At 34.7% G+C, this 23,689-nt stretch overlaps 1 protein-coding gene across 2 annotated transcripts in view; it reads right to left on the bottom strand.

The window, feature by feature from the left end:
- Positions 1–22,450, bottom strand: part of LOC113234490 — a 23,464-nt gene extending 1,014 nt beyond the window's left edge. The window contains exons 1-6 of one of the 2 annotated variants that reach the window (XM_026469824.1): positions 22,294–22,442; positions 17,475–17,582; positions 16,947–17,062; positions 4,986–5,097; positions 1,910–2,036; positions 1,368–1,728 (exon numbers count right to left, since the gene is read on the bottom strand). In XM_026469824.1, the coding sequence (XP_026325609.1) occupies positions 1,368–1,728; positions 1,910–2,036; positions 4,986–5,097; positions 16,947–17,062; positions 17,475–17,582; positions 22,294–22,367 (898 nt within the window). In that variant the 5' untranslated portion in view covers positions 22,368–22,442. Of the gene's footprint in view, positions 1–71; positions 1,729–1,909; positions 2,037–4,985; positions 5,098–16,946; positions 17,063–17,474; positions 17,583–22,293 lie in introns of those variants that run through there. The other variant, XM_026469823.1, reaches the window with a different exon arrangement.
- Between the last annotated feature and the right edge of the window lie 1,239 nt (positions 22,451–23,689).

Here is a 23,689-nt window from a genome sequence, read left to right as displayed (position 1 = left end):
AATCAATTAGTGATGTCCTAACGCAAACGCATTTCCGATTAGATTTTTTTATAACAATTTTATTTATGAAGAAGTTTAAATCGTGAATGTGAGCGGGTTCAAAAAAGAATTGTCTGATTAGGATCGTTATTTATTTCATTTCATTATAATTTATTAGACAGATACCAAAATTTATCAACTATTGAAGTTGTCTTCGTTACATCATGTGTTGGCTCGATAAATATCGGATAAACTGCTGCTTCACTAAATTTCGTCGCGTCACTAAAAATTAATAAATAAAAGAGTCCAGGAAGTATTGCATTTTTTGTCTATGGTTGTATGTCAATAATTACGGAACTTCGGAAGCTATGCATATACGTCAAAAGTTGAGCGGAGTATAGTTTAAACTATTTTAAAGAGATGTCGCTACGATGCTCCAAATTCAAAAGGCGGAAACAAGCAAACATGACAGTTGTGAATTCTTGAGAACACAAGGTATACATAAAACACTATAACTGTTCTTCCTGGAGCTCAAAACAAAGGATGTTCTTCTTACCCCACTTGATCATATTCTTAAAAAATAACTGTCAAAATATCAATAATTTTTGCGCCAGGTATAGGGCCAATACAGGAAATCCAAAGTATCAAACACGATGTGCTCCTGACTGTAAACTTTACAGCTTCAATTACAACGATATACAAATCGAAGCGCCTTTAGCAACGGCCCGCTGCTCCTTTGGTGTCGGAATGGTCAAACGCAGCCCACTTCGCGCCGTACTAAACACACAATCCAAAGAACCGCGTATAGAGTCCCAAATAATGACCCAAAAAATACTAAATCTCTCGACATTTATATAAATTTCGATAACAACTTAATAGCGCGTCTCAGGAAATACACAAGAAACGGTTCAACGACATCTAGCGGCGACTAGCCTAAACTACTTGGCCATTGTTTATCACACCTCGAGTGATACCTGGTTAAAGTTCTAAATTTTTAAAAATGACAAATTGACAGTTCGAAACAAAAAAAAAAGAATGCACACAAAATCAAATACCGACATTTTTTTACAAAAGAAATCTTGTTTCTTAGGTAACAAAATCGTAGCCAAGGTATTTTTTATTTTTTCGTCTTACCCTGCCCTTTTTGTCATCGAAATCATCAGAACCGTCCTGATCGTAGACAATATCGTTCTGAATTACCCAATCCTCGCCTAGTTCATTTTTTATCTGGATTTGTTTCACCTGGTCACGCATAGGAGTTATTTTCTTCTTACTCCTTTTCGGTTTATTGGGATCAGACTCCCTAGGTCTCTTCTTGGGTCTTTCTTCGAGTACTAAGTGTTGATAATCTTCAACAATATAATTTTCTGGTTCATAACTTGTTGTTATTTCTACGCCAACCGATGGATCAACATCGGGCAGAATGTAATAATTTTCAAAATCACCCTGCAAGGTAATTTCGTTCATATCGGCTGTGAAATGCCGCTTCTTTTTGCCTGTTGCACAATGTTTTATATACGCGTATTTAGGTTTACTTTCATCTGGTATAATGTTAACCGTCCATTCTTTATTTTCTGACGGTATTTCTTTGACTTCTTCCATGGTGATTTCTTGTTCTTCTGCGATTTCATATATGAAGTTGTCTGAGATTGTGGAGTCGTCCATTAATTGGAGTGTTTCCCCTTGTCCACTCGTTTCTGGTTGTACCTCTGCCGCTGGTTCTTCAGATGTTGAAGTCTGTGGTATTATCTGTCGAAGATATAATAGTAAAAAAATTTAGGTGTTTATAATATAAGATTTTTACAACGCATTGAACAGGCAATTTCAATACACTGACAACTCTTCTCCGCACCTATCACGCGCCCCACGAAACCAGCTGTAGTATAAAACTTAAAACAACACGACAAAGCCCAGATATAAACAAAAATACCTCAATAATCTGCTTAGGGTCACCCATCTTCGTGATGACCTGCTCCGATTGCGTAATAGAGGCTTCAGCCTTGTCGGTCTCCACCTTTACCACCCATAACTGCTTGCGCTGTAGGTTCTTCAATGACCTGGTGGTAATAAAAGTATTATTAGTGCAATATTAAGTTTATTTTTTCATATCAATGTCAAATGTGATGGTCATTAATGCAAACAATAATAATTAATATAAAATAAAGTAGTATAACTACTGCTTCTCTAAATACAATGAAGTCAAGTAAAATTACAATTGTTTCAAATAAACTCATCGACACTGTAGAATTCATTATCCAATAAAAGGAGTTTCAGTCGGGTAATTAAACTTTTCGTCGTTTGTAACACTTTTTAGATTTGTGGGTTGATGTTCGTAGAATCGGGGACCTTATTACCTAATATGTCCTATGATGATGCCACAGAGAATTTATTAAATATCCTAAAATAAATGTTGCCTAATTTAAGCGTATAGGTATATGATTTTCATTTTGTTGTTTAATTATTCTTTCCTTTATAATTTAACATCCACCTGTAATTAATTAATTAATTAGTACTTTTTACCTGAAATACAGGATCCTCCTAGTTCAGATAGATGCATGGTGTTCTATTTTACATTGATTCGCATAATTAGGTCTTTAGTTATTCCTTTGTGCAATAACTTGTACAATAAACAATTTTATTTTTATTTATTTATTGAATGTTTCACCACCATGATATTCAATTATTTTTAATGCGAAATTACTTCAGTAGTTTGTTATAATTATTAATACAAAAATTGAACACTCAGAAAAAATTCCTTCGATCCGGCCGGATTCGAACCAGCGACTTCACTACCTATCAAAACGAAATTCTTCACGAGATTCAAGTTGCGCACGCGTCTCTGGCTTTCAAAATAAGCTTAATGTATTATTCAGTAGTATTTATTAGTTCTCAAAATGCCAAATGTCACTGTCAGGATGTTACTGGCCTTCCTCCTCCTGACGCAGGACAAAGGTCTCTGAGTAGGCAGGTTTAAGTTAGTAATACCTAATTGAAGCTGTAAAATTAGCAAGTTTCTTTACGATACAAAGATCATTTCTTTAGTAGTTAGAGGAAACTACATTTTGTTTTTAACAAATTAGTAAAACATCAGAACCTCGCTTCGTTATAATCATTATTTCAGCCGAATGACGTCAACTTTACTTGACGACCACTGGACATTAGTTCGTGTGCCAGAAGGAGGAATGCCTGTTCTTGTCAGTGACATTTGCCATTTTGCTAATCTGGCATTCTGCGAATCTGGCATTTTGCGAATCTGATATTCTGCCCATTTGGCATTTTGCGTTTCTGACATAAAAGCGTCAAAACGAATAACTGTAACAAATCTATATTACAGACTTCACAAATCAAACTTTGTTCGTCATATAGTTTTTTTAGAATTTGGTGACGTCATCAATACGACAAAGAACTCCCTCTACATAACAAATTTAACGTAAAATATGCAAAAACCGTTTTTGTTTCATTGATGGTTAAACGACATAGATAGCTATATACGCAATTTCATACCGTTATCCTTGTTCTTTAAAATGTATAATTACAGTTTATTACCAAATAAACGAAAGAATGAATGACTCTAATGTGGTATCTTACCGATTCAGTTTTCGCAATGAAAAAAAATTATAATGGCAACACAGCTTTAACAACTGAAATAAATATGTCACGGGGAGGTTTATCACACTTAAACTGCCATGCTACAGCCACAGGTATAACACATGGATTTAATAAGTTAGTCAGTAATTTAAACGCTGTGATACTTCATCATCATCAACCCATTTAAGTGTCCCACTGCTGGGCACGGGTCTTCTCTCAGGTGAAGGTTTAGGCCATACTCCACCACACTGGCTCAATTTAGGTTGGCGACTTCACAAGTTTTCCGATGATTGTGAACCTTCTTCGACGTGCAAGTTTCAACACGATGTTTTCCTTCGTAAATTCCAAATTAAATTTCGCATATAAATTCCGAGAAACTCAGAGGTGGAAGCTCGGATTTGAACCCACAGCCTCTGTTTGAGAGGCGGTATTTCAGACCTACAACGGCTGATAGTTATTTGGGTCAATATTAATGAAAATAATTGTAAATTGTTACTTGACGTTAAAATAATGAAAAAGAGAGAGTGTAACAAACCTACTCTATGTATTAGACGGTCTTAAGCCAGAATGTTTACTTTTAGTCCGTTAAGAATCCGCTAGATGGCACTGACCCATTTGGCGTTATTTCTGAATCAAGATGTTAAGATTTTCCCTCGAATGGTGACTACTCAAACACAATTTTGTTTATGTTGAGAATACCTTATGTTGACAATACCAATAGCTCAGAAAGGCTAACCAGGAGTTGAGTCCCTTCTCAGGAACTGCTGCCCGGATCTTCGGATATTGACGTACGCTCATATAGGGTGAAATTTTATAGCCAATCATATAGGGTGGAAATCTATGGAAATCTTGGGAACAACTGCCCGGACCTTCCGCATATAGGGTGAAATTGTATTGGCGTATACAAGGTGGGAATAAATCTTTTTTCTAACAATTTGGAGTTTTCACCTGCCTGGAGCTGCGTAACAACATCCACGGTAGAGAGAACCTCCCACCTTCACAAGAGTAAAATTAAAGAAAAAATTTAATAACTGCGAGAGTTACTCTGCAGCATAGTTTCCCAAAGTGGGCGCTGAAGAGTGTAGGGCGGCGGTAGGGGCCTAGGAAGCAATTGGGGGGCGTAGCCTGGACAGCAGACCAGGGGAGCTACCGCATTTGAAAAAAAAACTGAGTTATGTATGTAAAGTACACTACAAATATATAACATATTTTCCGTGACTTTTTGTGTTAAGTTAATATAAAAAATAAATGTTTTCAATTAATTTTTGTAGTGTACCTTTTTTTTGCCGGGAGGCAAAAATGTTTGGTCTACAGTGCGTAACAAAAAGGATGTGGCCACGTTTCAACTAGTGAGATTTAAAAACTCCAGCTGAAATTTCATGGTGTCAATTTTCTATGCTAATCTTTTTCATACTTACAAGTAGCCAAGCGTGTCAACGAGTTGTCTCACGTTGAGCCTCGAGACTTCAGGCTGCTGCTGAGCCGAGGGCTCCGCGCTGTAGTTGTGGTCCAGCCGTATTACCTCCACCGCTAACCAGACAAATTACATAAATTATGACTACTTATCAATGTACGGTAAAATGTAATTTTATCTACAAATTTTTTGTATTCCATTACGGCCTGTGCTAGAATTCGAGATTGGCCTATACACTCCATAGCTCTGTGTAATTTGTTTTATGGTTTTTTTTAATATATTATTGAATTGTGAATAAAATAAAGTTACATTGATTCATTACATTTTACAAAAGTAGTCAATAGTTCTAAATGAGTACATTTTACCAAATGATTTACGGTGGAATGTCAACTAGCTACTATTGTGGTACACCGGCCATTATGGACAACTTTTCAAACACAGGCCACAGTGGAATTATATTGGAATTTTAGAACTCAGGCCATTATGGAAATGTATATAGGAGAATTCGAACACAGGCCGCTACAGAATGTATATACACTGATCGTGCCTTTAAGTCTGTCTTTCTGGCTTTCTCTTTTTGTTATAATCTGTCAAAAGCTTGAAAGGTAATAGGTTCAATAAGTGGTTTAAACGCCAACAGCCTGCTGGTGAACAGCCCACTACCGCGTGTATACTAATCAAAACGTAAATAAAGATTCTTTGTTCAAAAACGTATTAAATACGTTATGTTCAGGTGCTTAGGCAAGCGTGTGTCTTGTGTTGGATACAAGCATCCGGCAACTACAAGCAAATATTATATTTTCGTACAATTGCGGTTACCACAACCGGTGACAGTGTTCGATTGACTGTGCCGATTTAATATTAATTTACGAAAATAGAATACTCGCTTCTAGTTGCCGGTTGCTTGTATCCAACACAAGACGCACGTTTGTGCAGTGCCTTACATTTGGCTGAGTCTAAACATGGTCTAAACTATTAAAAGATACTGGGTACTTGAAAACAGGATATCAAAATTAATAGGATCTAGCTACAGTGCGTCAAGTATAATATTTCACCGGCTGGTTGATGGCAAAGCATTTTTTTTTATATATTTTTCTCAGCATATAAGGTAAATGAGGCTATAGGCGCAATAGTGGTGATGATAATGACACTAAAGTGTATAATTATTTTATATTTGGACGCTATTAGACAATCAGACAACATATCGACTGTGAACTGGCAACCGGTACTATCTCAATTTTGACAACTTTACAAGATGAAGAAAAAATCATTTATATAGCATCCTGTTTATTAAATAAAAATATGTAGTGTACATACATACATGTGTAATAAAAATATCTAAAAACTACGTATTTTTATTTAATAAACTAGATGCTATATAAATGACCCAAACAATTTTTTTCTACATCCTGTTAAGTTGTCAAAATTGAGATAGTATCGACTGCCAGTTCACAGACGATATGTTGCTCTGTTCCCAAAGTAAGTAGCTAAAGCACTTGTATTGTGGACATCGGAAACAACGGCTGTACCACAAACACTTAGACCCGAGACAATCTAGAAAAGTTAGTTTCTACATTGACCCGACCGGGGACCGTATCCGAGATCTCAAAGATGGCGATACAATGAAAACGGGTGTGCAAGCCACTCGACCACACAGGTCGTCAAAATTATTTATAAATATTTTTATGTATAAAAACAATTAATACTTTTATACAAGAAAATAACATCCAAATAGAAAAGAATTATGTAGGTACTTTAGTATCATTTAAAGCATAGTTTGCCAATCGCCCCTCAATGGGCGCCGAAGAGTCCTAGAGCGATAGGGGATCGGATTCAATTGGGGGTGTTGATGCTGTCCAGGAATGAGGGTGCTACCACATTTAACAAAAAAGTGAATTATCTATATAAACACTACACGTATATACTTTTCTTCATTGTGATTTTTTTGTGTAAGTTAATATAAAAAATAGGTGCTTTCCTTTTTTTTTGTGGTGGTCGGTGTTGACATTTTTTATCTTGCCTAAATAAGCCAAAAAGTTTGGGAATCTATGATTTAAAGATTTAATATTGTAGAAAAAAAACTAATATGGATTACGCCACTATTGCACTGATAGCCTCAAATTATGTAACAAAATGCCTTAATATTAAACCTTATGTCTGAGAGCCTGGTACCTGAAGTAGGCATAAGAATGGATGGATTACAGTGGTACTTACTATTGTACTAAATTACGTTAAATTCTTTATTTGTTTTATTAATTAATTAATTATAATAGTTAAGTACAGTATGTTAAGGGTAAGAGTTAAAGTACAGGTTATGATGAACTACTTTACGGTTGATTACGTATCATAACAGCTTGGTAACCGTGTATTTTGGATAATAATAAAACAATAAGTGTTGCCATTTTCTACCACTATCAAAATGATGTATTACACTCTATTATGGACCAATACCACTTGCTTATCGAGATACAAGACAACGTAGTCGTAGTACACCAGATGTCGCGACGACTACCAAATAGCTATTTCTTTAATATTAATATCACACTGTTAATACCATAGTGTATGAGGGTCGAAAGACAAAACTGCGATGCGACGTCGTATCGCAGAAATCACCGAGCTCGCAAGACGCATCGCAAGAAGATTCTTGCGATGCATCTATTTTCTTATTAACAACAGCAGTGTAACAACTCTTTTTATGATGCATGTCGCTACCTAGTTTAAAAAATATGTTTCGTACGATTGACCATCGTCGAAGGAATGGTTACCCGAGACGCGGCTGTGAGATGCCTCGCCGCACGAAATCGCATCGCGCCGATTCGCAGTATATTGTGTTTTGACCCTTAATTCAAAAAGTGGACTTCCTCAGAATCGATGAAAAACGAATTACTTACTCACTTCCCGCCAAAAAATCATTAAAACTTATATATATGTTATACTTTATTATAGACACAAAGAATTTAGTAGCAGCCTTGTGAAAGAATTCGTCCAGGGAAGTACTGCCATCTTACCTATTTCTTCCGCCAAGCAGTAATGTCAGCATTACTGTGTTACGGTTTTGAAGGGTAAGGGTGCTGGTGAAATTACAAACACATGGGACTTGTCAACGTCTCAGATCTTTGCGATTTAAATTTAAATCCCAAATATATTTGAAAATAAAATGGAAAAATAATTGCATATTTTTGAATATGGATCATTTTGGCCAGAATTAGCTCACATAAAGTGCGTCATTTTGAGTTAAGTAGATACCTTTTGATTGTTTTTTACAATAACGACAGCTTTTTGACGTGTAGATAATAAAATTTTACGTTCAACAATGATATAATATTAAATTTCACATATTTTGAGTTATAACATAATTGTAATAGCAGTGCGATATTAGCTTTCATATCCCCATGTAGGGTCGTATTCCAGAACTCTACTCAATACTCAAGTCAGGACTTGAGTATTGCAGTGAGCACTGAAAATCATACTCAAGTCCTTGCCATTAGGGTCGTATTTCCAGTGCTTGAAATCATATTAAAGTCTACTCAAATCCTGACTTGAGCATTGAGTAGAGTTCTGGAATACAACCCTTAGTCTTGTTCATAGCCTTTCTAATTTGATTTATGACACTAAAACATATTCAGTCATAATTTTCACTTACACTTATATATATGAATATTCAAATCGACGACGGGACATTTTAGATATGATGTTTTTGTATAAAATATTAAATAATCAAATTTAATGCAGTTCAGTTCTAAATTTTGTATCATTTAATGTTCTCCGCAGACTACCCAGATTTCCTATAAAGCCTCTTTGTAAGCCTTTTCGCAGGAGTGCTTTAGGTGCGAATTCTCCTATTGCTTAGGCTTTGCCATTTGTACAATTATCACAACGCAACGACTGACTTACACTACTTCTCTGCAGTAAGATCCAAGCGCGAAATGTCGTCACCTTTCTAAAAGTCTGTCTTCAGATATTAACACTATTTGTTTTTGTAAGTGATTTATATGGTGAAATTAATGTTTACACTTTTCTTTTTATAACTTTCTTTTTACTCTGCAATAATTTATAGTGCATGTATGTAGCGTCGGTCTTTAATAGATTGTGCACTTAGTTTTTTTACATGTATGTTTTCTGATATTTCATTGGTGTAACAATTGTTGATTGACCAAATAAATTAAAAAGAAAACGCAAATTACATTACTTTAGATGCCCTATTCGTACTTTATTACATTTATTATTTTAATGAACAATTTCCATCCTAGTCGTTTATCTTTCATTGCAAATAACTTCTAGATTTAGTGCCTCTCGTTGATTCTGATTGAAAGCCAACGCCTTAGGGAACTTAGGCATGGGTACCATGACAAAAAATGTTTTATTTATGTTATATTCAATCTGTATTTGTGTCAACTGGTGTATAAAGTGTTTATCTGTTTATCTATTTTTGTAACTAATTCGTGTTACACTGACAAGGTGCAATTTATCAGCGTCATTCTAATTTCTAGTGATAACAAAGAAATCAACTAGATGGCGCTTATTGCAGATTTTTATGGATAGTGCCAGCTATTCTTTTGTTTTATTCAGGATTAGCGTCTTCTACCCTTATTAGGACGCTTTAATTTATAAATTGGTTTGTAACAATGCCATCTACAAGACAAGTGGAATAATTTATATGGCAACCATATGGCAACACTGTAGTGAAAGTTTTTTATTGTTGTTTATAACTGCCAAATTACACGGTTAGCCTAAATTCTAATAATAACCTATCCTCCTAACAACAGTATTAAACCTTTCAGAGACGACGAAGACACTGTAATATTGAAAGATCATAATCTCAGTTCAGAGTACTAAAAAAACCGACCTCAAAAGTACGTGGAATTACATATAATAACCAAGTTTTATTGAAATCGGTTACAGGAAAGTGCGCAAACCCGGATTCATCCCCTAGTTCGCCACTATACCGGACTCAGGAGATGATAAAAATCGGTTCTCACTACTCTAAGTATATTGAGAGAAAAACGCCTTGAATTAAGGAATAGCAAAATCAACCATTAAAATAATTGCTCATTATTACTTACTAAAATTTAGGCGCTATTTATAAAAATGAATCTTCATGCGTGAACAGTCAACCTTGGAGGTGGACGATTTTCTTCAAAATTAAATTGGACCACTATAGAGGTACCCTCTTTCCAACAAAAAAAGAATCATGAAAATTGGTTCACAAATACCGGAGTTATCGCGTAACATACATACAAAAAAAACATACAGTCAAATTCAAAACCTCCTCCTTTTTTTAAAGTCGGTTAAAAATATTTAACTTGTTAATCGCTCTCAATTATTATAATTCATTTATTTGTGAATGCACAGGTTGTATAGAAGTTGACATGTGTCAAAATACGTGTAGTTGTGTTCGGCCAGACATTAGGTATATATATACATACATATATAAGTTATAGGTCATTGACTTACAAATAAATGGACGACGGGTCTAATACAAAAACCACGAAAAAAATGTCCCAAGTCAACCTATTTAAACGTAGTGACATGTAAAGGAATATGAAAAAGCTAAAACGTTGAATTTAAATTGTAATGTCATCGCAGTATTGTCTAATTTTGCTTGCTTCGCTGTCAGTCGAACAAACGAAGACTAAAGCGTGAATGACGCTCTGTATACGATTTTAACGCCCTATAAGTTCGGACACTTTTTAGCGCGGACCCGACGTCCATATAATTGTAAGTCAATGGTATAGGTATACATTTACTCACATGCGGTTCAACAGACTTAACTAGATATAACATGTTGTTTTGCAATAATATCACATGCGCGTCTACACATGGATTTAATAAGTCAGTAATGCGGTGACAGTCATATTAAAGATGCTGTAAAATATGACGTCAGTGGCTTTTTAACCGACTTCAAAAAAAGAGGAAGCTCTCAATTCGACTGCATTTTTTAAATGTATATTACACTATAACTGCGGCATTTGTGAACCGATTTCGATAATTCTTTTTTTTATTGGAAAGAGGCTACTTCAGTATTAGTCCCATTTAAATTTGAAGAAAATATTCCACATCTAAGGGTGGCAAACTAGGGGATGAATCCGGTTTCGCGCACCTTCCGGTTACCGATTTCAAAAACCTTGGGAAATATATGCAATTCCACGACTTTGGATGTTATATTTTTATTTTTATTTTTTGTTTATTTTATTACGCACTTTACATGTTTGCTAATAAAAAATACTAAAATTGTTGTGGCCCAAGTGAATATATATAATCTATAATATACAAAAAGAAGTATAGAGAGCGATATTACAGAACAGGCCGATATTAGGTGATAACGTAGCATCTTCATCGTCTGTGAGAGGCCTTAAGCGAGGCGAGCCTACCTGCGCCTGATATGAACTTTTCGAAAAATCCCTGAAACCCGCCGCGCGCCTCGCCTGGAACCAACAGGCTGTCGTTTCTACACGAAGGCCCTCCATCAGCAGGTTCACAATCCTCAGCGTTGAAATGATCTTAATTACTTTTCAACAATATCTGAACATTATCATTGCACTAACGTTAGGCACATACTGAACTTGACTGATATGACAAAAATGTTTCCGTATTTCATTTGTGTAGTAAGTCAGTGAACGTTGTGGTGTCTAACTAAGGTAATGAAGGAATAGCTTTAATTGTTTGGTCATGTCGGTGTCACAGATGGTTTATTTATTATGGTTTTATATGTATATGTAATTGTTTTAAGAAAGAAAGAATTTTATCAAATATTCAGATGCTTTTGAACTTTTAGATCATTTCGACGCCGAGAGTACCATGGTCTATATTTTTTTAGAAAAAAAATCAAAAAGGTAAACAAGCCTATTTATTTTAATTAGTATTTTGAGATCACTTGCAACTGCAGTATTTCGACAATAGTTTCTGTTAATTTATGCACCTTTATATTTTCATATATTAGTGACGATCATATAATCCATTAACATTATATTTTATTTTCAATTGTAATACAGTGACATTGATACTCGTATTATGAAATAAATAATTATATTCTATTCTTCTAATTAAAGATTGAATTTGATTTTAACTGACAATATTGATGATAAATTGGCACTGAAACTGTTATGGACAGGCGCGCTGCTTACCATTAACGCGCACGACTTGTTCGTCCCGTCTCTTGATGTTATAAAAAAAAAAGACACAGTAGAAGAATGTAATGACTAATTTTCAAACAATGTCCACTCTGCAAAAAATGGTGCGAGTGTGGCGCGACCTTGTGTGTGTTTCTAAATATTCTATGAAAATTCTCTCTTAAAATGTGATGTAAATAAAATTCATTTTCAACAAAATTTCACGTAATAAGGGACGATATTATCGTGCCCTTTATCATGGACGTAATTAAGAATTTTGACAGGAAAAGTTATTTACATAATTCGACGCAGCATGTCACTTTCACATGTGATGTAAATAATTAATTTTCATCGCAATTGCAAGTTATATGCATTAATCTCGTAAGGTATTATGATATGATAGGATATTAGGCGTCAGTTGACAATTGTTCACATTTTTAATGTTTTCTAAAAAGAAATAGTCCTTACGAAGATGTAGACATACTACGCTGATGCGAATACACGGGTTATGAGAAAACACATTTCTATGACTAATCTTGATATATGTCAGCGTGGTGTGTCTAGGCCTTTAGGGTTTAATCGTGTTGTTTTATTATTAATACAGCTCTAAACAATCAATTAAATCTAGACTGTGAACCTGTTAAATGCTAAGGACAAATTAACGAGGCCGAAATGAAGCGCGCGCAAATAGATGAAATAGAATGTTAACACAAAACTCTTGGCGTGTTAGTTTTACGCTCTGTAGGGGGTTAGCACGAAAAGGCGCGTCAAACGCGATAGCAGTATCTCGCGCTTTATGTCGCTCTCGCGTTTGCCGTGCTCTATCGTGCTAGCTCTACTGATCACGATTAAACGAATTTGTGCGCGCTTAATTCAGCGCGTATTTAGCGCCGGATTTTTTGACTGGCCTAATGCCTTGTGCAGTGTGTGGAATGACGGTAACAGTATGGTATTGTTCACTTAGGCCCAATTAACGTAGCAATAGGAACTGAACCGAATTCTAATTATATAATGTAACAATAATAATAACGCACACACTCAACATAGCCCCGCACTAGGGAAACCCTGTGTCGCAGGTGCCATGGACACACATAGACAACCACAAATGACACCCAAACTCACAAGAGAATTAAATGTAGGCCATACAAATATTTCTCCCGGCCCGGGAATCGAACCTGGGACCTCTGCGTGGCGGTCCGGCATGGTAACCGATCGGCCACGGAGGCAGTTAGAAATTGCACATAGCATGATGAACTTGATGTCAATTGTGTAACGCGCAAACTATAGTCTGTTTTTTTGAAGATGGAGTAAAATTGACTGTTCATTTCGCAAGTGTTGCCCGCTTGCGAGCAGTGATTGCAGTCGATAAAAATTATATCGACTATCGACTGAATCTTGGTTACGCTTATGAAATAAATAGCACAGCTCGTTTCATTTCATTTATCATCGGCCCATTAGACGTCCAACTGCTGGGCACAGGCTCTTTTTTTTCTTTTTATACATGACAGGCAGATGATTCCACCTAATGTAAAATGGAATCCAAACGTGAAGGAACCTAGTGCAGTGTTGACACAGTCACTGCCCTAGCCACCTCCACCTTGCATGCCTACAAGATGACGCCTCGTTTGAAGGAACCCAATATCGTAAGACGGTGGGAATACGTGTCCTGGAAGGAAGTTACATTTCTCAACTGTGCGACAGAGGAAGGTTCACCACCGAAGGTTTATTTCAATTTTAAAATTTTGAAAATTCGTTCATACATACGCTTTAGAAGAATGTCTATTAAAAATACAAATAAGAAACATTTTAAACTTTCTCATTTTAATTGAATATACAGATCAAAAACGCCTGTCTGTTAAAATGTTAAAAAAAAATTAGATAATTATAGATCAACATACATCAACATACATAGGATAAAGAATACAATAACGCAATTAGTAATCGTTAGAACGTCGTAGCATTCACAATTAAGGGATTTTTGGCAAAATTTTACCTATTTTCACAATCTATCGATAAAATTGTCGACAGTAACTACATGACTACTCAAAATTTTACGAAAACTGGCAACCCTGCAAATGTAATTTTACTCCACCTTCAAAACAACACTGACTATAGATACGAACGTACAAAATCCTAATTGACACTACATCAACACACAAATGAGATAATGTAAAATTAGCAGATTTGGGGCTCTGTTTTTTGGCTCTTATCTTATAATAAATAAATAACGCACACACTCAACATAGCACTAGGGAAACCCTGTGTCGCGGGTGCCATGGACACACACATAGACAACCACAAATTACACCCAAACTCACGAGAGAAATAATTGTAGGCCATACAACTATTTCTCTCGGCCCGGGAATCGAACCTGGGACCTCTGCGTGGCAGTCCGGCATGGTAACCGTTCGGCCACGGAGGCAGTTCAGTTCTCTAGTTTGTACGTTACATAAATGTCATAAACCCCGCGTTCCGCGATGTAAATTGAGCCTTTGTGAATTATTTTACCACTAAATAAACAAGTAAATTAAAAATCATGGTTATAGACATTTAGTGTTATGCTACGTTGCGGAGATTAAAAAATAAAATATAGCAACATTGACTTAATGTTAGGTAGCTATTACGCTGCACAAGGCGTAAGTGCTTTTTTGTCAAAAAGATCGTCGCATGCGCATCCAAGAGCTTCAATAGCGATACAGACGCAATAATTAGCAACATCTGTAATAATTGGCCAGGGTACAGTAATTTCTCAATATTCATTGCATTCAGTACACACGGATTGTTTTCAAAGGAGAAAATTTGAGAAATTACTTTTTAACCGACTTCTAAAAATTGTCAAGTTTGAAGTCTAACCGACTTCTTTTAATAAAAATTATCTGATAGAGAAATTACTGCGTTGACCAATTACAAAAGCAGCATAATACAAACAGAAATTATAAGTGATAATAATAATTACAAGAACAAAATTAAAACGGTGATTAATCAAAACACATAAGAGATATTCAAGTTAAGCGTGATTTTAGGAAACTAGCCGTCTATCTTGAAAGACAGTCAGACTTACGAAGTTATTTAGAAATTCATTCACTGTGTTTCAATCAGGGTTCGGTGCGCAATTATCATTGATAATTATGATGATAATTATCGCAACAATTGTCATAATAATTATAACGGTAATTATCAATGATAAATATACCTTGATATTTAAAAAAATAATTGGAACAACAAAATGCTACCGCTAGCAATGTCGCGCCGTGTAAACACACGCGATACAAAAGTATCTGAGACATATCTAAACAAATGAAAATAAAAAACAATCTCAAAAAGTCACAAACCATGGCCACTTGTTTAGAAGAATTTTCTTCGGGTTTATTTAGTTTTCTCATTTGTCCTTTTGAGACAAAAATTAAAGAGACTAAACAATCAGCAAGTATAATTTTATTGTATAAATTTCCATGTCGTATAGAGGCTAGGACATAATGTAGTGGATTCCGGACTAAAGAAAAGATAAAACTAATTATTTATGTTTTGTAACCTTCTTGTTGTGTGTGGCATTATGTGGGTGACGTGTTCGTTGGAACAAAACCGTCTTCATACGACACACAGTAAAGATTTAAAAAAATATATTATCGAATTATTATCACATAAATAAATATCTTATGATTATGAATATCCGGTGGGACTTGAATCCACGACCATGCTGAAATTTTCCAATGTGTTTTTGTTAAAGATCTTTGTGCTGACTTTCGGGCATTCATTGCCGCTAGCGACATCTAGTGAGAGATTTTTGAATAACCTTCTCACCGCAGCTGATAGCTTTACAGATATCGCAACAGTCGCAGATGTCGCTTTTCGATTAAATACATTTATTGAGGTTTTTTGTGAAATAACTGCACTAGTTTTTGTTATAATTATGAATACAATTATCGAACCATCGAGTATATAACCAGAAATAGAGACGAAATAAGGGCCATTCATCCCTGCCAACCCATCATGCAAATGGGCCTTATATCACTTTTAAATATCAACTCTCGTTTGTGCTGAAATCACAAATTAGAAAACTGAGATAGTACAGCGCCAACAACTGACTTGTGTGTACGTCTCCGTATATTCCAAAAATATTCCGTATTTATTGTAATAAAGATAATATCTCGAACAATGGGGGTTGTTCCATTCGGTGGTGTGGGGAAAACAGCAAAACATCTAATTACAAAATAAACGGAATCTCATTTTATCGGTAATTAAATATGTAATTTTGAAAATTTCGTCCATTATAGCAAAGCTCAAGTTTAGGTGGACGATCTGAAGCGAAACAATTGACGACACCCGTCAATTGTTTCGAGTTCGGGCTATCCAAATGATTTGGCAGAATAGTTTTCAAACAAATTAAATGACATTTCGTCTCTATTTCTTGTTATATACTCGATGTATCGAAAACACATAATCATCGTATTCATAACCATAACAAAAACTAATGGAGTTGTTTCACGAAAAAATCTCAATTAAGAAATATCTTGGTAATTTCGAACCCTGGTCTCAATTTTTGGAATCTATTACTGGTTTTCGAAATGTATGTGAAAATTCTGAAGAATTTCAAGTTAGGCGGTTTTGGGGTCGGACGTTGCGTTCGAGAGTCACCACAGGCTAGCGAGACAGAAAAAGCTTCATATCCATATAGTAAGAGCGGAAAAGTCATTATGGGTAGACGTAATCGGTTCGAGCAGAAGCATGGACATAAAACTCCATCTGACCGACTCAGGCCGGATACATGTGGTGACTCAGGCGCCACCATTATGGATCGCATGCGGGGCGAAATCGGCAAAACAGGAAAGATAGCAAAAGATAAAATATCAATTTACCTTGCTTGTCAGCGGGTGACTGCACGACTGGCGCCGGCTTCTCCTGGCTGGCCAGCAGCTCTGGTAGCATCGGCGAGTCGATCCATAGACCCTGGGCGTCCAGCTCGAAATGATAGCTGGGGGAGAATTGTGTCATTTAGGAAAACTATAGTTTTTATTTTCGCTTAACGTCGCGAGCGTAAATCATCGTAATTTATGCGACGGGAGCATTGACTTACAATTATATGGACGTCGGGTCCGCGCTAAAAAGTGTCCGAACTTATAGGGCGTTAAAATCGTATACAGAGCGTCATTCACGCTTTAGTCTTCGTTTGTTCGACTGACAGCGAAGCAAGCAAAATTAGACAGTACTGCGATGACATTACAATTTAAATTCAACGTTTTAGCTTTTTCATATTCCTTTACATGTCACTACGTTTAAATAGGTTGACTTGGGACATTTTGTTCGTGGTATTTGTATTAGAGCCGTCGTCCATTTATTTGTAAGTCAATGGACGGGAGTTAAAAATAGGTAAAAAAAATACTCACCCACAAAGTTGCAGGCTGACATGTCTCCAAAGACACTCACTCTCCTCGTGCATAGCGCCCTCGATCCAATCCTGCCGTTTGCCCTCAGCGTCCGTTGCTATGTTCACGCTAGTGGACAAAAAAGCGACAATTTTAGAATGAGGTATTGGTATAGTAGATAAAAGTAGCAGTAGAGGCCCTCGTGAGGTTTCGTCCAGGGAAGTACTACCACCAAACCTGTTTTGGCTTAGTAATGCGATCATTACTGCGTTCCTAAATAAATAAAGGAATTACCTTTCAAAGCCGCGGGTGAAATTTTGTAATATAAATTTTGTAAATTTTGGGACTTGTCGTGTTATGGGTAGGCGTGTCGATTTCCACCAACCCCATGACTTGTTGGTCCCGTAACTTGATATTATAAATGCTTGTCGGATGGTGGCTTCCTTGTTAGAATCCTTTCAAAAGTAGCTCTGCCGCTACTAAAGATAATAATACATACAAAATTACTTATTTCTCCTCACAAAGATACAGGATGCATATTAACAATAAGGTACTTAGACTAGTTAGTTACATTTGTGGGAGACTGAAGCCTAAACTAGGTCTAACCTGTATGATAGGTCTCCAGGCGTGTAGTACAACACGTCAAGTGGATAATGGAGACTACATTAAAAATGTTTGTTGTTGTTTTGTACATTATATTAACATGAGAGCCAAGTCCAAACTCATGGTACCACAACTTCGTTTAACCGAGGCAAACGACTCTTTTATTGGGAACTATATACGTTTTTACAATATGATTCTGGACCATACACTAAGATTATCATTTCCTAAGTTTAAAAACTACATTAAAGATGATTTGGCATTATGATATAGCATTTATTTACTCCACGACAAAACAAAAATAAAAATTATATCGTTAGCGAGACGTTTAGATATATCTATTATCTAATAATTAGGTTCGATGTGCGATATAATTACAAAATATGTAGAAATTTACATTTTAACAACGTTAAAGACAGCATTAGCTCGTTTGAACATACATGTGACGCCATCTATTGGTGGCGCTCGGTACTTTTTAGTATAGTAAGTTCAATCTTTGATCTAATTACAAAATACGTTAAAATATTGGTTTTAACGACATGCGTTCGTGCATTATGGCTGGTTTACACATACGACTATTAAGTGGCGAAATAATTAGCGTTTAAGACGAAGTAATTAGTGAAGAAATCAAATTCTAACGTAATTTTAAGTAATTTAACGTTTATACTTGTTTTCATACGGATATAAGTGCTTTGACATTTTGCAAACAAACGTTCGACCACTAATGATATATTTTTAATAACAGTAGTGTGAAAGAGTTCATCCGGGAAAGTACTGCCAGCATAACTATTTCTCCTGACAAGCAATAATGTGAGCAATAGAATAGAATATAAGAGACATTTATTGCAACGCCACAACACAGATAAAAAAATTTATAACGCAAACAAGGAAAACGAAATTAAAAAATAATAATCAATAAACAAAATATAAAATACAATTAAAAAAAACAACATTAAATAGACAAATCTGACAAAAAGCAAAATACAAATTGTAACAACTACAAATATTGTACAGTTGTGGCGTACGCAAAAGGACTTCATTCAGTATAAGCCACAGCCATTATTGACTGTGGCGCTGGTTTTCAATGAGCCCATTATTGAGTTTCGATGATCATGGGTAAGAGTGCTAGTGAAATTACAGGCACGTGGGTGTAATCAAATGTTTGTGATTTAAAGCACTGCGTGGCACTGCAAGTGTTATAGACAGGCGTATCGCGTACCACTAGGCGCACGACTTGTTCGTCCCGTCACTTGTTACCACAAACTATGTACATATATATATATCTAATTTATCTAATAATTTTCTAATAATCATCATTTTGGATTTGAAGCAGCAGCATGATATTGACATTTCGTAGATGTTGTATGATTATTTTTATATATTTCAAATTATTGATGAGGTAATTTATTATTTATATAATATATTTAGTATATCTAAAAGTTTAAATTTTTTTAATATAAACAATTATTTCAATTTTATTTATTTCAATTATTATTATATTAATTTCAAATATTATAATATTTTTATCTATTATTCTTTAAAAAAAATCTTTTATAGATCGAGAAAAATGTTCTCTGTTCGAATGCGGATTTGATCCTAAATCTTCAGCACGAATTCCTTTTTCAATACAATTTTTTTTAAATACTGTTATTTTTTAAATTTTTGATGTAGAAATTGTTTTAATTTTTCCAATTATTATAACTTATAAATTAACAAATTTTTTGTATTGAACGAAAATTAGATTTTTTTATTTTATAAATCTACATATTGGTCTTTACCATGAATGAAATCAAAATATACTTAATTGAACAAATTAAGGATTATAGTTTATGTTAAAACATTTGATTTGCAATCAAAAAATATTGATTTCAATTTATCTTAAATAAGAAGCAATTATGCATTTAATTTCGATTTAAAAGATAGAGTTTTTACTCCTTATTTAAATTAATTGAAACCAAAGTAGAGGTATATCACTGTTAATGATATAATTGAATTATAAATTCCAATTAAGAAATATATTATAATATATATAAGATCATTAGCCAACCAAATGCTTCAAGCCATGCCTACTATGGAAGGAGCAGAGCGCGAGATGGTCGGCTACTTCATTAAGAAATAGATTTGATTCTAATTTACTTATCCACTAAATTGATGATTACTTAACATTTGTTTAGTGATAGTTTACACACATAAATTAGTTACAATTTACTTAAGTCGCACTCGGGTAGGTCGCTGCTGAGGTCAGTCCACCTTTTCCGCGTTGTATATTAATGTCGTGCCAATTATCTCATAGAAAAATGACTTACTTTGCTACTTTGGAGTGCAAAAATTATAGCCGCACTAGTAATATTATCTATGGTAGTGTTTTGTTCATTAAGTCTTTTTTGTTTAATTTTAACAAATTTTCAATTGTGTATTTGTCGTAATAACTTTTGTTACGAGAACCGAAAGTGAACCTATACTGCTCTAATATGGTTGTTTGTTGTTTGGTGAACTAAATAAACATCTCGAATTTGTCATCATTCAGCTATTAACCGTTAGATGGCAGCACATTGATTGAAATTTCGATATAAAATCAAAATGTCGTAACTTGCAATAATAATTGATTATAAGTATTAACTATTAATGATATGCCAAAAGGGTAAAGTTTAAATTATAACTAAGTCCAGTAAAGAAAGAATAGCCACTCATATTAACAAACTGGCTAGCGCGTTGTGTGTACCACCACGGATGACAAATTGAAGCATAAACACATTTGGGATTCCACCAACTAAGCTGAGTAGTTTCCTACATAAAGACAACCAAACATTAGAAGGGTATGCCTGACACGCCAAAATATATCAACTATATTTAAGACCAATTGCATTGTTGGCTAAAAACAAAAAAAAATTTGAAGCTACAACCAATCATCATCGAGATATCATAGTATTTCAAATTAATGATTGTGTGAGTTTTGGCAACAGCGGTTCTGATAGTAATCGAGGCATAAAGCACTTCCATTGTTTTTTCTTCCGTGTCAGAAAATAATTGATAATGAATGGGTGAGGAATGTTTTTGGGAAGGAGGTCATAAAGTGGGAAGCATAAAATCATCTGTTACTTACAGATTCAATCAGAGCTTGTGCAAGCCAATTTCTGTGCAAGTCTTTAATATTATCATTTATGAGTAATAACAATGAGCAGAAATTATTTATCAACAAGACTATCTAGCAAAGATAGTTACTTTTTAACTACATTAGGCATTTGAAGGTATTCATAGAGCTAATGAATTTTGTGAACAATGAGAATTTGTAATTGTTTTTTTGAGTTATTCAACAAATAAGATGTTAATTATTTTTTAGATGAAATTGTGATTTCATCTAAAAAACAAGTGTGTGCATAATAATAGTGTGTGCACTATTTTACCACCATGTGTTTATGGATTCAATGTTTCAATTTGCAATAACTCATTCATGTATATTGAGTTCTTGGGTTTTTGCAATTGTTACACATAGGAAACACACAGTTGACCATGGGACCTGTAAAGGGCCTGAAACATTGGCTTGTTTGAAAACTCCAATACACACAATTGAATTCTGGAAAAATAGTTTCATTTCCATATATTTATGGATTTAAAATTGGAATAACACCATTTACAATACTATAAATTACATTTTTATATTTGGAACAACCATTTAAAACCGTAATATGTTCATGGATTCAAATTTTAAATTTAGAATAACCATTTTAAATACATATACAACAGTCTCATCAATATATTTGTGCTTGTGTACTTTCTAAATAGGGAGGTAAAGTGCCACATGTATACAGGAAAACATAATAAAATAAAAATCAAAAAGTGGTAGGCTTAGAATCACTTAGTTTGGTCAAAATATTGTTATTTCACTATAACGATAAGGCAGTATTAATTAACAAGCGAATACGGAACGAGCCATATATTTACCGATATCGTATGTGTGTGTGCAGTGTTAGTTATGCAAGTGTTAGTGCTTTAAAAAAGAAATACGATTTTTGATGGTTATTCCGACATTTATATAATTATAAAAGTGGATATAGGGTTATCGAGGTGTGAAATTGTCAAAATTGAATTCGAAAAGCGGGAAATTTATGTGCTTATTGATAAGACGATTCGAAATGGATTTTGGTTGGGTCGAGGTCACGCATCGACGCTTAACGTATATGATAGAGTTTAACGAGAAATCAGGTGCAAAACTTACATATTTTGGAGGGAAAACACTTACTTGTAAAAGGAGAAGCTGCAGATCACATCGTATTCCAGGTTGCAGCCCTCCACAACACATTTTTGAGCGGTCATTGTGGACCTAGTTTCAACCACAAGGAATATGGATTCCACAAACTCACATCGTCGTTTACAACTAAAAATATTAAAATACTACTGTTTAGCGCCTAAACTAACTTTCAAACAAACTAATTTGATGGATCTTTAGAAAATTATCAATCAAATGTCGAAAATGACGTGCTGTCACGAAAAGTCGAAAAATTAACAAATGCGTGCCATGAAATGGTGATGTAATTTTCCGTTCCAATTGTTTATGGCAACACTGAAGCGTCAGTGAATCGATAATATTTTCTCGATTCAAGGAATCGAAAATCATATCAGAGGAATACAATACTTTACTGTCATACAAAATATACAATAAGAAATCACGAATTAACTTAAAGTTATAAAAAAATATATTTTTATTTATGTCATTAATTTTACACTAATAAAAATAAAAGAGATTTTTGATCGATGATGAGAATCGATTTGTAAGCCGATTCTGATATTACCATAGGAAAAAATGAAAGCATAAACTAATTGTAACTTTTTTAAAATTAATTTCTACACAGAAATGCAAATAATCAGCCTAGTGATAACGCTATTCAAATCGTTTATTTTAATATTCAATCAATTGTTGCTTCGCTGATTTTCAATCTATATGCCTCATTGGTACACATTGCCCTTTATTTGCATAGAATGTATTTTATTTTCGAATAAATATTTTTACCATAGATAATGCAAAAGCGTCATCACATGAACATCCGATTCGTAATTTCCTGTATGTAATAATTTTATTGCTATTTAGACGTATTACAATTAATTAGCTTTGCTATTGCGCTCTTAGTGTTCTAAATTTATTAGATTTATTTATAACTAATAATAACCTGTTCAGAAATGGCAGTTGTCATTCAATTGTCATTTGAAGATCTTTGACAAAGACGTGTCATTATTCTCCACCGACCGATACTGTTTTATAATTTCTCGAATTGCACACATTACTATCGAAAAATTAATAACAAAATCTGTGGCCTATTTCTTTTTGGAATTTATTTTTCTATGTTTATCTCGGAATCTACTATACTAGATGTGCTATTCGATAACAGATGGCACCACCAATTTTGGTTTTTTGAATAGAATGGACTATTTCAAGAACCAAATTTAACGATGGCACCGTTATTAGGGCCAGCACAAACCAACAGACGGCAGGGGAGTGCATCGAGGAGGATCTTTTGCTGCCAGCGCACACTGATGTAGGATGTTCCTTACGAAACCGTACCGCAGAGTTGCGAATGGAGTGCCGCGGCATCCCTTGTACTAGCGACTACGTAGTGGCCAAGTCCCTGACGCATATCGGT

Source organism: Hyposmocoma kahamanoa, unplaced genomic scaffold, assembly GCF_003589595.1.
Source record: "Hyposmocoma kahamanoa isolate Upper Pololo Valley unplaced genomic scaffold, ASM358959v1 84, whole genome shotgun sequence".
NCBI classification, from domain to species: domain Eukaryota; kingdom Metazoa; phylum Arthropoda; class Insecta; order Lepidoptera; family Cosmopterigidae; genus Hyposmocoma; species Hyposmocoma kahamanoa.
The sequence above is the reverse complement of the archived record's forward strand: the minus strand, read 5'-3'. Positions and strand labels throughout refer to the sequence as shown.